Raw genomic sequence first — 15888 nt, forward strand, 5'->3', positions numbered from 1 at the left:
AAAATGTCATCAGCATAGACTTCCTAGCTATTATTGTTTATTCAGTCACATACTGAATATATGTACCATTATTCTTGGTATTGGGAATATAGCAGTTGAACAGAATGGAAAAAGCCTATCTCTTGGTGTTTATTATGGTAGAGGAAGTAGAAAATAAACAGGTAAAACACAGAGCATGTTAGGTATGTGCTGAATGGTAACATTCAGTGGTAATGTCAATGGGCAAAGGTGAGTTACAATTTGAAGCTAAGTTCATGAGAGAAGGTCTCCTTCTATAGAGATGAACCAGGAAGTAAATATCTCTGAGAGAAGATTTCAGAGGCTGGGATGCAGTATTTGCTGACCAGCAAGTAAATCAGGGAAAAAGTATATGAAGTGACAAGGTCTGATAGAACCTCCTCATTTGCTAAAAGGATCTTGGTGTTGATGCTATCTGGGGTTGGAGAACAGGGACACCAGCCAGCTTACAGCGACATATTCTGTATGAGTTGAGGTGCCTTGCTATGGTTCTGCAGGCTGTGAAGTCCAAGAGCCTGGTGCAGGCATCACATGGCAAGATGGAACACATGTGACAACAGGGTAGATAGGACTACCACCATGGAGGACCCCGCCCTCATGACTTCATCTAATCCCAATGTACCCTAAAGACCTGCCTCCAAACACTATTCACATATGAATTTGAGGATCAATTTTCCCACTTGTGAACTTTTAGGGGACACATCCATACTGGATCATTTATTATTATCTTCTAAACTGCCTACAAAGAAGATGCATCATGTAAGTGTTCTTGAGTTTATTAGTAAAAATTATAAAACATTATCCAAAAATACTATCATACATCTTTATAATGTTTTATTCTCTTCCTTTTATCTTGTCTCTCAGTTTCAAATGTCTCCTAATATGCTTAGAGTAACTTAAAAGCTAAATTGCTGGGATCAAAAATTTTAGGGATCATCCAGAGTAAAATTTAGTTTCCTTACACTTCTAGAGTTTAGGCTAGTATTTAGGTCATGAGACCTAAAGTGGTAGAAATCAGAACAGGTGAAAGCAGGTGACACCATCAGTTACCTAAGGTAAAATGAAAAGCAAGGCACAATCTGCACTGAACCTGCCACCCAGCACCTAAGATGTCCTGTGTTACAATGTTCCTAGTGGAAGAGGAAAAGAAAGCGGAGGACACACAAAGGGCACAACAGAGGGACAGAAAGGATACAAGGTCCTGATAATCTGGGAAGAGAAGAGGTTAAGGGGAAGTCCCTAGAAAAGGAAAGAAGGATCAGCAGCAAAAGGAAAGAAGAAAATGCCTGGCTGAAACCACGAGAGAAAGGAATGAACTTGGACTGACCTGGTCAGGGGTCTTCAATGGAGAAGCAAAAGTGAGGTTTTGGCAAACATGATGTTCTTTCTAGAAGGGTGGTAAGCAGAGCCCCACCAAGAAGTCAATTAGGACCAAGCTATGTACATTTCCACAATGTGCAGAAGATGTGACCATCCCAAGGAAACAGCCACATAACTACCACTAGAATACCACACGGGAATACCACAGCAATAATACAATTGTCAACAATTCAAAGCCACCTTATACTACATAGCAAGTTCAAGACTAGAGCGGGATGCCTGGAAAGATTCTGTCTCAATCATTAGCAACAACAAAGACATGCCAACACAACAAACCCCTTGAACTAATGTGTTTTCATTATCTTTGTCCTAGGCACACACACCATATGCTACTGTATCTGCTAAGAAAAAAAATACATCTCCAGAGGAACAGTGCTTGATGTACCAGAAAATCTCCAAACTGGACTGATAATGAAGGGCATCTAGTCCTCAGTGTCGGCTGTGGTGGCACGATGAACAAGTCAGTAGATCCTCCAAGGTTCACATATCCTCACTGAGAGAAGAGAATAACACTGATTGTTTCAAAATAATGATACAGTGCGTGATTTTAAAAAATGTTATGACTCTAGTTAGGAATCTGTCTCTTGAGTAGGATGAAATGATTTTTGATAACATAGATGAAAAGGAACAGAATAAAGGATGAACATAAAATAGATGCAGATATACGCATGGAGAGAAGAAAAAGGAAGGGGAGAGACAATCACTGAGCTCTTATCTTACTTCACTACTGGAGAGGAATGTGGCAGTTTATCAGCCAATTAAATACAGGAGTGCTGCCAAAGAAGCTACAGTAACATGAGAGAATTTTGTCCTCATGAGTTTTATACTTGGACAGAATTTCAACAGAACAGCTGAGATGTTTCTGAAAGAACCAGAATTCCCCTGAATATAATCTCTAGGCAACTGCCTTGCTGTTCTCTGTTACATGCCTAGCACAGTCTCCAGTAATTTGGCAAATAGAAAGATAGTAGGAAATTCCATTAGAGACAAGCCTTCTAGTCTATCACAGGATAAGGTTAATTATAACACAGTGAAATGAACTTAAGAAAGTGTTCTGGAATTTAGAAAACAAGTTACTGACTAAAAATCTGGAAAGACTTGCTTCATGTCAAATTTCTTGGTTTCAAGTACTTCTAAGAACTTTAATTATAACCTCAAAGACATGAAAAAATGTCCTCAGTATCTGTGGTCATTTAACCACCTTGGAGATTGGAAGAATGAGTAAGTACTTTCATTCAATCAATTGAATATGAAAAGGAACACTGACGAAATTAAAATAGGATAATATAATGTTAGTATGGAGTCAAGTCTATTAAATAGAACACAAACCCTAAACAATCAGATTAGCATTTGACAGAAGTGACTGTCAATCAGCTCAAAGATTTTGTCCTGAGAAATTAGACTGCAGTCACAGAAGAGAAGAAAATGTTAGTCTTATATTGGCAAAAACTCAACTGAAAGTCCCTCTAAAATCATACCCTTTATCAAAGGCTTATTAAAGGTTAAGATATACAATAAAGCTGTGAGTATAGCTCATGGGTAGAACATGTGCTTATTAGCATGCACAAGGCACTGATTCAATCCTTAGTGCCACTAAACAAATTAAAAAACAAAAATGTCTTTCCCCAAATTATCTCTGAATCTAAAATACATCATGCTGGTAAACATCCAAAAATCCATCCCAGTATACTAAGTAAAATCCCAGAAAAGCCACTCTGGAAAATAGTAGCTGTTCCTTCCTGTGGGATCAACAAAGCCCCTAGAAACACTTCTAAATATAGAGGTCATGAACAGAATCTGTCAAATATTTCCCTTCTCTAGTTCCTTGCTTTCTGATGCAGGATCAGTTTTTCAAAGAGCCCATTCAGTGACCATTTCCATTCATCAGTCTCACTACAACTCTATGTAACAGTTCAAAAAAGAATATGCTTCACCCCCCTAGCCATAGCTCTACTTTCATTAAACTCAACTCCACCCATAACTCAACTATCCAATGACTCCTTTCCTTTCTTCTTCAAATATTTTTTATTATCAGTAGACCAATATATGTGGCAGTATTTAATTCATCCTTATATAACTGTTCCCCATCCCAGTTGATTTATGTTAGTCATTTTAGGCAAAAACCTAACCCTATAAACCACTGAAACTTTTACCAGGATATACATGATTCGACCAATATAGTCACATTGCAACAGCCTCTGAACTAGTAAACTCTTATCTCCCTAAAAATTTCACACAAAAATCAAAGATTTGCAGACAGAGCTGAAAATCATGTTAGAAGTGTAAGAGAAGATGGACGAGTAGCTACAAAAGATAGGCACCTCCAAACACAACAGAAGCAAAAATTTCTAGAAAGAGTTCATCCCATCTTTCCTCCCAGCATGAATTTTATTCACTGGACAAACACCTGAGTGAAGTTCAGTCCACCACTGGGACCACCGCAGCGGTGTCCTCACCTACGCTGCAGCTTCATCGCTTCCTTCTCTGTTGCCTATGCAGCCAATCTTTCAATCACATTATTATACTCCAGTGATTCACCACACTTGAAATAAAATCCCCACCTGCCCTAGCTGAGCACAGTTTTTTTTTAATTTAATTTAATTTTATTTGTGAACATACTGTACAGAGGAGTTACAATTACATGGGCAGGATAATGCGTACATTTCTTACCAAGCATTGCACCCTTCTCCTTTGGTTTACCCTTCACATCCTAGCTGAGCACAGTTTGCACTTCAAGGCCTTCTCCCAACCCATTGGGCCATTTAGACCTTTGGGTATTCCTCAAATAAGCCTCTAAAACTCCACTTGCTGTCTTCTGCCTAGACTTCTCTCCCACAAACACCTGCATGAGAGTCTCCCCAATTTGATTCAGGGATCTGCTAACTTGTCATCTCATTAGTAACCTACTACTCAATCTAAATGACCACTGTTGCCCCACAATTTCCAATACTCACTAGCCCTTTATACTCCCAGGATTTCTCCATTTCCATGGCATTATACATTCATTTGCTCACTGTTTGCCTAAACCCTGGGCAGACTACAAGCTTCATAAGAGCATCCAAATCCTCTGCTCACTGTAGCATCCCCAGGGCCTACAAGTGCCCACACACAGTAGGCTGCTCAGTGGACTTAAGCTGCATAAATGAATGGATCTGGAATAAACAACTTTCAAGGCATTTCTATATGCCAGAATCTGAGCCAGGCAGCCCCATACAGAGGTGGAAGATGATTGGATCTTGTTTTCCTCCTTTGTGAAATTTAGCAGTGGAGGAGACACATATGCAACCGATAGAATGGTAAGTGATAGGCACTTAAGGAGATAGAGAAATCTGGAGTGAGGTAGCTAGAAGTATGGTAGGTTTGATTGGGATCTGATTATGAAGAACTCTGAGCTTCTGGCTAAAGAGCTGGTTTCCTACCTAAGCTCCCACTACAGAGCACCAGTTAGGAATGGAAAGAAGAGATATATCTGAACGTAGAATTTACAGAATTCACACTAACTGGATAAGAGGAAGTGAGTTGTTCTAGTTTTTGAGAAAATGCCACTGGCCCAAGTGGAGGACAAATAAATTAGAAGAAACAACTACCAAATCTGGTTTTAGACAAGTTGAGTCTGAGGTATTCTGATCACCACACTCAGTCATAAGATTGCTTTGATGATGAGACAACTTTTGATTGGAAACCCTACAGTCCTGCCCCTCGGGCCTTCTCCTCTGCCAGGGTTTGCATTGGCTTGACAGAGTGGGGCCACCCATATTACACAGAGGTGCCACGGTGCTAGCCAAGACTTAGTCATGCATGAAAAGTCCTTAGGCTTTATCATCTATAAGCTTAATACTGTATATTCTTTATCATGCTTTCTTAAAACAAGGGATACCTGTTTTGCAGTGATGTCTGACAGAAATGCAGAGATTTCCCAGGAATTTTTCCTAGTCAGTGGCTTGAAAGTCCAATTCTAAATGGGGAGACAACATTATTTACAATTTTAAAAACCAAAAAAGCTCTCAAGGACAGGCATTATCGCTGCTTTCCACTTCTCACGGAACTCCCGCATGGATACATGTATATACAAGCATATATATCTTCAGACACGATGGGGAGATGTAAAAAGTGAAAGGAAGGAAAAATAAGTACAGAAATCCAAAACTTTTAACAGTAAAAGACTACCCTATACAACACAGAACCAACCAAATGTCATAGTATTACAAATTCAACATCAAGGTTTTCAGCATCTCCAAGATCTGACTATAGGGTTGTTGTTGGGGGATTTGGGCCTAGTTCTAGGATCTCAGTAAGGCATCCTCTACAGTTCATCCTGTTTTTTCTCTAAACAGAAAGCATAAAGGCTAAGGAATAGGCTGGCATGTGTGTATGCATGCTAGTACTAAGGCTTGAAGTCAGGGTGCTGTTCCTTAGAGTGTTCACTCAAGACTGGTGCTCTCCCACTTGAGCTACAGCTCCACTTCTGGCTTTTTGCTGGTTAATGGAACATAAGAGTCTCCTGAATTTGTCTGTCTAGAATAGCTTCAAACCAAGATCCTCAGATCTCAGCTTAGATTTCAGGTATGAGCCACAGTTTGGTTTAGGCTGATGTTTTATTGTTTGATTTGTTTTAAGAGTTCTAGTATTCTTAAAATCAAGTAAAATGCCCTGTTGGGAATTAGTAGCCAAATTAAAGGGTTGAATAAAATGTGTTGGTAACCTCCTAGCAGAGGTTGGGGTGAGGGGTTAAAACTCAAAAAAATGAAATAAAAAAAGAGGTAGAGGTTTAACTCTGTTAAATCATGATACCCCCATAACTAGAATGACTCATTTCTTCAAAACGCTGCATGAATAGAACTGCTATACTCTTAACAGTCAATTAACTAGAAAGGAGTCTCTCTGATACTACAGAAGATTTTAATCTTTGTGAGTGCCAGGGAAAGGAAGCTCATCAATAATACTGCTGCTCATGTATCATCTCTTTTGCCTACCCCTTTAGAGGCTACTGAGCCACATACACTCAAATCAAGGTGTCTCAAAGGAGACCGGAGAGCAGGGATATGGCCCAGGTCAGGGATGGAGGATGCTTACAACAATAGCCTGTTTCCATTTTCCTTGTCTCTGTTCCACCAGAGCTCAGAGAGAAGACTTATGAAGACTCTTCATTTGAATACATTTGGGACAAAAACACTCTGAAGCTAGTTAAAACTGCATGCAACTTATGGCCTAGCCAACAGCATTAGGATCAAACACAATTCATAGTTACATAGGACAACAAAAATCTATACTGAAAGGCCCATATTTTCTCTAAGAAAAACAAGGCTTTTGAGACTAAGGAATTCACCCAAGCTGTCCAATATGATAGGCCAGGGCTGGGCAAGGATGCAGGGCTACCTGCATCCCAGAACTGTGTTAATTTTTCATGAGACACAAATCAACTGGTTTATTGCTGCTGAACTATTTAAATACATAAATGACTATAATCCTGGCAATAAGCACTAGAAAAATAATGAAATGAGAAGGTATAAAGATAAACAGATTGTGGGGAAATTTCCCTGCTGGGAAAAAGATCAGGGCTTATTTTCAAGAAATTATAGTGTTCTAGTTAGGAGCTCTCTTACAACAAGAATAAGATTATTTAAAAAAATCACAGTTCTGACAGCGCCTAGGCCCAGAGTTCAAGCCCCACAACCGACCAAAAAAAAAAAAAAAAATCACAGTTCTGTGACAATCATGGTATGTCTTTCTGAGAGTTATATTCTGGGGGCAATAAATTATTTATTTGGATGTCAGGACTATGATGAAAAAACAAACTCATATAAACAAAATAACAGACATCAGGAAAAAGTGGGAAGCATAATTTGAGCTGACATGGCCTTCATAAAGGAATAGTACTGGCATTTCACCCCGACTGGGCTTTTAAATGAAAAAAAAAAAATTGAAAAGCCAGAGTGTAAGACAAAAGCAATCTACAGAGTGTAAAACAAAAGCAGTCCAAATTTGACAGTCCAAAATGACTTCTGAGCATCTCATTACTTCTAAATCCTATTCTTCTTTGTTTAGGCTCTCAAAATGAAAACACCATAAACAGGTTTTTCACCAAATCAAAAGCAGCCCAACCAACAACTGTATTTCAAATTATGTCAAACCAGCCCCAAACAAACATTTGCTTCCTCATGATTTTCTTTATCTAAAACTAAGTCTTCCCCTGGCCAGAAAGAAAAAAAGAGAAAAGAAGAAGAAATAAAAGTCAGGCACTGTCTTCATTTCCATTTATAGCTACATAATTTATAAATTTAAAGTCTCTATAAAACGCCATGTCCACGGGGTGGGTGGGGGGAACTGAAGAGAAAGTGCAGCATGAACACTCAGCTCACAATTTGTTTTCTTGACTTAAGATGATCTGTTTAATATTCACCTACAGTATAGGTCATGAAAACACCATTCACCACAGAGAACTTCTTGTTCCTTAAACTGATTCCCAACCCCCATGCAGGAAAAGCCATGAAGATATTCCACTCAGAAGAAAATCAGTACCAATGACAAACACAATTAATTCAAACCAAAGGCAAGTGTTTACCGAAGTTACCCAAGGTCCCAATTAAGTTTAGAACTTAGGGCACGAAAGCCACTCTGAACCTACTGGAAACAAAGTGAAGCTGCCTACTTATCCCAAGAACCTGGACTGGCATAGTCACATAGGCTTTAAGTGCTACACATTCCAAAAGGTAGAAATCCACTAGGTACCTGGGCACTACATCTACCTAAATGAAGTCATAGTCCTAAGGAATCAACTTCCCAACATCCCAAGTCACTGTGGGATAAGCTGTTCTGAATTCCATGTGGAAACAATTAGTAAGGTTTACAGGTCTAACTGCATGGGAAAAGCTATCCAAACATTTACAGTGATTTGACCAACTGCCAACAATTTCCTTAATAAGTTAGTAGCATCAAACAAGACTAGGTAGTTTATCTGTTATTCAATAACCTGCACCCTGAAAATGCCTGAGGCCATTCTTTTGAAGTAAAAATAAATCACTTCTCATAATCCTATTAACCTGGATTCTATATGAATCCCTGTACAAAACAGGAAATAAACACAATTATTTTCTTAATGTTGACAAAGCTTTAGTTAGCTTCATAGGATGTAGTTTTAAAAGGAAAAGGAAAAAAAGAATTCAAGTGCTTTGATTCCAATATTAATGTATTTGATGCCGAATGATAATCAGATGTCAGGAGTGCAAACCCTGCCTATTGTTGAATTTTGAAGCTTTTACTTTACTTACTTGTATTTTAAAAGCAGCCACTGAATTAACCAGAGTCCTACAAGGATCATGCCGTTAATTTCGCAAATAGAAAAGGCCCACTGCACCCGGTTAAAATGGTCAAAAAATGTGTCCGGTAGTGGAGGCTGCACCTCCTTAGGAGGTACTCGTTCATGGACGACCGAGATCATCACTGTGGTGAGAACAAAACAGGAAAGTGCATAAAGAAAGGCCAGAAAAGTCTTGCCCCACTCCATGGGGTACTGGGAGCGCTCTGGTTCCGGCATGGGGATCTTTATCATCTCTTTCCTATACCCATTTGGCATCCCATTGGGTTTAATCTTGATGCTGAAGCTGCCATCAGGGGTGGGGACATCTACACCAATGCTGAGGTGCCCGTTGGCATGGCCATTTTTGTGTGCTTCCATGTGGTGCTCCATTTTCAGGGTCTCTATCATGTCCAAGAGCCGCTGTCCGTTGTCAGAAGAGACTCGGCACAATGGGGGTTTTTTGAAGTCTTCTTGAGTTAGGTTGATCAAATCCTGGCCTGTGAAATGTTCCAGAGGTTCACAGTATTCTGGCATAGCATTCTCCAACAACCAGTCTGCCACCTTCTTGGGTGACCAATAAACCACTTCCTTCATGGTACTGGCCCAGTTTGCTCTCCGTGGTCAGCAGTCACTGTTCCTACAGGGCAGGACACTGTCCTTTCTTGGCTGGTTCATGTTGTTAGGCCTCATGAGCAGAGACTTGTTTGGCAAGATGGTGAGGGCAGTTTTTAAACACCTCATGTAGCTGTCCAGGGTTCCTGAGTACCCAAGCATTAATTCACCTCATTTTTCAACAGGTTTCTTCCTTCTGTGAAAGCAAAAGAAAAAGTCAGGATACTTGAACTTCCAAACCAACTTCTTCAGATACAAGGCCTTATCGTATAAAAGTGGAAAGTCAACTATTGGTAAACTCCATACGTTTTCAAACATGTTCTAGTTTCAGAAATCTCTGACTTCCTGGTTCTTCTCTGATGAAGCATGAAACTGGTTTTGAACAATGTGTAATTACGAGTAACAGGTTGCTAAAGGTGGTTTTGGCAAAACATAATTTGATAAAATGTTCTATGCATTAAAAAAAGAACTCTAAAGCTAAATAAGTTCAGGAACTGCATACCACAATTTCCCAGATGCACAAGTACATAATAGGGAGTGAAAAGTGTAAGGATATCCTCAGTAAACAAAGTACTTACCAGGATTTCTCAAAATTCACTTTTTAAAAGCTCTCCTACTCCCCACACTTTTCTAACTTTTCTGACTGAGCCCCAAACTGGCTATGGACTGAGAATGGACAACTGGTCCACCCCTGTTAGTAGTTAGAACTTCAAAAGATATTCCAGACCTTGTAAATGACTTGGGTGTTCTCTCTTGTGAGACTCTAATGTGGTATACCTCCCTTACCCCACCCTCCAGGATACAAGTCTGCCTAGCCTTTTCTGGAAGCTTTTGAACCACTGTGGAAAACCTACCACATAGCTCATGTTCTCAGGGCTCAAAAGGTGTTCTATCAATAACTGCGCAATATCCTCAAAAATACTTTGCTGAGCATTATTTACCATAGCTAAGATATGGAACCAACCCAGATGCCCCTCAGTAGATGAATGGATCAAGAAAATGTGGTATATATACACAATGGAATTCTATGCCTCCATCAGAAAGAATGACATTTCCCCATTTGTTAGGAAATGGAAAGGTTTGGAAAAAATTATATTAAGTGAAGTAAGCCAGGCCCAAAAAAGCATAGGTCCCATGGTTTCCCTTATTTGCAATATCTAGTATAGGTATGAGTCAAGCGGAAAAAGTCAGATAATGTGATGTTAGGAAAATGAACCCTTAAATATGTATTTTAATGTTTTCGTTTCTTTCATGCATGTGTTTCTAACGCATTTATAAGATTATTTCTTTGTTGCTTTGTATGTCCCTCCCCCACAGTGTAACCCCCGCTTTCACTATATTTGATGTCAGTATAACATGTGGAGGAGATGGGGACAAACAAGTCGTTTAAGGATTCAGGTGGACCTGTTGCAACAATGAGAAGTACAAAATGTCATGTCAAAACCAGCTTTACAATGTCGGTGTGGGGGGGGGAGGGGGGTATAATTGGGTGGGGGGAGGGGGGTAAAATTGGGTGGGGGGAGGGGGGAGGCGGGGAAGGGAAGTGAAGGGTAAACAAAGGAGGAGGCTGCAATGCTTGGTAAGAAATGTATGCATTATCCTGCCCATGTAATTGTAGCCCCCCTGTACAGTATGTTCTCAAATAAAATAAAATACAATTAAAAAAAAATACTTTGCTGACTTCATACCACATAGGTGAATTATTGGCGGGGTAGGGGGAAGGGGGTGTGGTAGAGGGGGGACAGAAACCCTACTGAAACTTCTTTAAACTAATTTGGATGGTCAGGGAGAATATGATGTTCATTCTCTAGAGAGAAATGTAGAACCAAATTGAATCGCTGCACATAAGCACTGCAAAGAAACTTCAAGTGCAACAAGTACTGCCCAGAATGGTGAGAAGATACACACACCAAATGAGGGATCATGCAGAAAAGGGGATCTCACTAGCACTAGACCCTCAAAACCTCCTCAGCAAAGTAACAGCCAAGAGAATCCTCAACAGACTGAAGGGGCTTACAGAAGCTATAGAACAACGCCTAGTGGAGTATTCAACCAGCTTCTCACCCAAGTTCCTCTTTTTTCCCTTCCTCTCACACGGAAGTCTACCAGGATGGAAAACCACTCAGGACCACAGCGACCATACCAAGGCCAAGCTGTTTTTTCACGTCTCTCTGGGGGAAGAGTAAAGCATCTAATCCCTCTTAAATAATGGTAAACTTTAAGATGCATTATATTCATAAGCTGTTTTGTTGAAAGACAGCTCCTTTGCACAACTACTTAAAGATAATTTCCAAAAAGTTTTAATTTAAAAATCAAGTGGTAGGAAACAATAGAGGGAAATCAAAAATGGTCTGTCACGGTTCTCACTATTCCTCTTGATAAAGGAATACCTAACTTCCATCACATACTTTCTTTTCTTGTTTTTCTGTCAGTTATGGGGCTTGAACTCTGGGTCTAGGCACTGTTCCTGAGCTCTTTTTGCTCTACCTCTTTGAGCCCAGCTCCAGTACCAGTTTTCTATTGGTTAATTGGAGATAAGAGTCTCAAGCAAAGCCCTTGACCTGGGCTGGTTTTGAACCTGGATTCTCAGATATCAGCCTCCTGAGAGGTTAGGATTATAGGCATGAGCCACCAGAACCTGCCTGCATCAGATATTTTCTAATAGCCATGGCAACTCATAAAAAGTAACAATATAAACTAATGGCTTCTACTCACAATTAACTAGGACAACAAAATTATTCCCTTCTTAACATATCCTTTCTGATTCTTTCTGTTTTAGAATTCCCCATCTACTTCTCAAGTCCAGAGTCTTTGTTGTTGTTGTTGTTGTTTGGTCATGGGCTTGAACGTTAGGCCTGGACACTGTCCCTCAGCACTTCAGCTCAAGGCTAGTGCTCTACCACTTGAGCCACAGAGTTTTCCGGTGGTTTATTGGAGATAAGAGTTTCACAGACTTTCCTACCCAGGCTGACTTTGAACTGCAATCCTCAGATCTCAGCCTCCTGAATAGCTAGGATTAGAGACATGAGCCACCAGTGCCTGGCTTCCGGATTCTTTTTTTAAGATCCTTCTCTCCATAGCCTTTCAAGACTACTCCATTCTATAGTCTAGAGTAAACAAACATCCTGCTTCAAAACTTCTAAACAAAAGCAACATGGAGACTCTCAAAGCTTCTAGCTGACCTCATGCAAGATCAAAATTGTTGTACATGTAACAATGACCTCAGACTTTAAAACTACCCATGAATCTATTTTGCCAAACAGCAATACAAATTAATAATCATGTTCTTTTACTAGTAAAATTTTTGACACGTGTCAAGTTTAGAAAAAGGCCTTCACATTTACTAAAACTTTCCACAGTCTACAGCAATAACTTTTTTTTTGTGTGTGTGTTTTGTTTCATTTTATATGGGGGCTCATGAGCAATTGAGCTCAAAGCAAGCACTCTACCACTTGAGCCACAGTGCTATTTCCAGCTTTCTGGTGGCCTCGATCCTCAGATCTCAGCCTCCTGAGTAGCTAGGATTACAGGAGTGAGCCACCAGTGCTGGCCAGTGTACGTTGTCTTATTTAGCATTTGAATAATTAATTTAAATACTTATAAAATCTATATCTGAAGAACAAAAATAATGAGTAAAACAACCACTAAGGTTCAACTAAAGGAACTTCATACTTACTTCAATCTGTAAATTCAGGAGCTCCAGAAGGCTACTTTTGGTGCATAAACCATTTAACGGCCTTTTATTTTAAATTGCTATTACATATAATGCTCCCAACCCCACAATGCAACTCCAGTTAGGAAATGCAATATTTTCTTATGGAACAGGTTTATTAACCAAGTATATGCTGACATGGTTTGCTGAGATCTGAGATGAGCTTGCTGTACATACTACTTCTGGGCTACTCTGGCCGTGAGAAGATCCTCATTTAATGACACCTTCTGGTCTCTTCTTCACTATTGTTTTTTTTTTTTTAATAATGTTTAATACTTAGGATTCAAAATATCTGCAATATCTTCCTTCTCCGCAGTGGCTCAATAGCTTTACACAGTGGTTAACTGCCCTTTATGTCCCCTTCCAAAGTGTAAAAACTACACTGAAATGTAGTAGCCCTCTGTGTGTAACAGGGAAAGAGGTGATTTTTTTGTTGACAAAATAGGATAAAACAAGAAACCACCTAGGCCAATAATACACCATCCCTCATGGCTCTAGATATCCCCTGATGGTATCAACTCCTAAGGGTCACTAGTAAACTCCCCTTCCCATTCCCATTCATCTGAGTCATTCCATAGCAGTATGTATATAAATATTTATTTACCCCCAAAACTAAAGAAAGACACATTATAGCAGAAAACCCTCAAAGTTCTAAAGTTGGACTAATTGTTATACAATAGACTATTAATCCTCCACTAAAGATTGTATTTCCACATTTACTGACATTTATAGTTTTGTTAATTTATAGTTTTATTAATGAATGTCACTTTTGTAAACACACATGTGTTAAATATCATGAGACAAAAGTTTAGATGGTATAAACTTCTTAACTGTTACCTCTGGGAAACAAACAGAATTTTCTGATTTCTCTGACAAACACATACTATTTGTGCATGAAAGGAGAAAGTCTTCTTTCAAGTACATTCTATGTTTTTAAACACACAAGCTGCTCTGTGAAACTAAAAATTGATGCTGCCTACAATAGCTTTCTTAAAAATCTGAACTGGCTTGTAAGCTTCCTTAAATAACTGGAGCCTCTACCCTCTGTGTATAATTAGGTCTTAAATTTCCCATAGTCCCAAAACATCAGGTCCTGAAAGGAGAGACAAACCAACAAAGAACAAGTTGAAACCAACCCAAGATGCCTGAAGCCATTCCATCCTCAGGAAACTCCCAGTGATGGAAACCTATCATTCAGATTTCCTTAGGGCAGGGGGCATGGTGGATTTCCTTCAATATCTACCCAAAGACAACTTGAAAACTCTGCCAGTGATCATTATTACAATAAGAAAAACTTTGCAATAGCTCTACTGACAAGTCATCATTGTAAGTTTTTCCACAGGCTTCCATTTTTAGAGTCCAATTATCAAAGACTCTGAAGATAATCGATTTCCATTCAAAACAGATCAGCTCTCTCTCTCTGAAGATCTGTCTGTCTGAAGCCAGCTGGGCTATTTTAATATGTGCCTGTTTAATCTCTAGTGCTTGGACTTGGGTTCACTCTAGGAGCACTTAGGAATGACAGGGCATAACCCATGGCTCCAAATTCCATTCACTCTCATAGGAGCTGATCTCATCTCCGCGGAGCAGCCTGAGAAAGCCCAACACAGCCTGTTTCGATCACAACACACTCAATTCCTTTCTGTTCTTCCCATTCTGCTTTTTGTAATGAGAGCAAACATATTTCTAATTGACTGCTAGGTTAGCTGGGATAGTTGGTTTTTTTTAAAATTGTGTGTACTTCTGAAATGATCACAAAAGCAAAGTTCTAAAATAATAATAATAGTAATAATAACAATAATAATTAGGAGAAGAAAAGGATCTTCCCGTGTATCAAAAGAAGAATCATTTTGAAGCTGGCCAGAATGGAAAAGCTCAAAGGTAATACAATGGGCCAGAAGGATACTAGATGTGAACTCTAGAAACTAGAGGTTGGGGTCTTTAAGATTCGAGGCAGGGTAGGGGGCTGACATAGACTGAAGCCATGACTAGGCAGGGAACTGGGACAAAATCCTTGGATAAAGCAAGAGTAGAAAAATTGGACCCATAAAATCAGTACACAACAGTATGAAATCAAAATTTATACTGCCTCCATAAGACTTCTAACACACAGAATTAATGAAAATATAGAAGAAAAATAAATGCAAAAATAGCTCAATAGACACCTCTCAACAATCAATATTATCTATAATGAGGATGGAAACAATTGAGTATTATAAATCAATCAGCACGTGAGGAAACGATTCCCTGGAAATGATGTGGCAGGACTGATGAAGAAGAAGTAACCAAAACGAAGTTCAGCAAACCACAAATTTCAGAAAACAGGACAGGTTTGAAGAGACTATGCAATAAGTATACTAGAGATAAAAGAACTGAAACCAAAATGAAAAACTACAGACTCAATATACATACTCAATATATCTATCCATTTGTGTATTATATAATATATATCATATATTGTATTATCAAATATATAATATATTCAATCCTCAATATGTATATGCATAAAATATAGTATTCTACAAACAATACATAATATTAATATGTATTATATATAAATATAATATGTATGTATTTTTTAAGAAGGCAAGTGACTCCAAAGAAAGTACTGGAAAATCTTAAATTTTCTCCTCAGCTAGTGACCTATTGCTAGCTCTAGCTCCGAAGGCAAGATGAGAGACCAAAAAAGCAAAGAGAGGTCAAAGGAGGAAAAAAAAATCTGCAAAAATATAAAGCATAGGAACAATTTATCCACTTTATATAAAGCATGTAAATATAGGAACAAATTATCAACTTTTTTCAAACCTCAAAGATCTCAGACAATCAGGCATCCATGTCCTTTTTCTCTTTTTCTTTAAACCTTGTGGGG

At 39.0% G+C, this 15888-nt stretch overlaps 1 protein-coding gene across 15 annotated transcripts in view; it reads right to left on the reverse strand.

The window, feature by feature from the left end:
• Positions 1 to 15888, reverse strand: part of Sgms1 (sphingomyelin synthase 1) — a 263136-nt gene that overhangs the window by 32014 nt on the left and 215234 nt on the right. For all 15 annotated transcript variants that reach the window (XM_070021110.1, XM_070021109.1, XM_070021115.1 and 12 more), the window contains one exon: positions 8667 to 9503. In XM_070021110.1, the coding sequence (XP_069877211.1) occupies positions 8667 to 9289 (623 nt within the window). In that variant the 5' untranslated portion in view covers positions 9290 to 9503. The remainder of the gene's footprint in view (positions 1 to 8666; positions 9504 to 15888) is intronic.

This window comes from Dipodomys merriami, unplaced genomic scaffold (assembly GCF_024711535.1).
Source record: "Dipodomys merriami isolate MVZ:Mamm:240054 unplaced genomic scaffold, mDipMer1.0.p SCAF_14, whole genome shotgun sequence".
Classification (NCBI taxonomy): Eukaryota; Metazoa; Chordata; class Mammalia; order Rodentia; family Heteromyidae; genus Dipodomys; species Dipodomys merriami.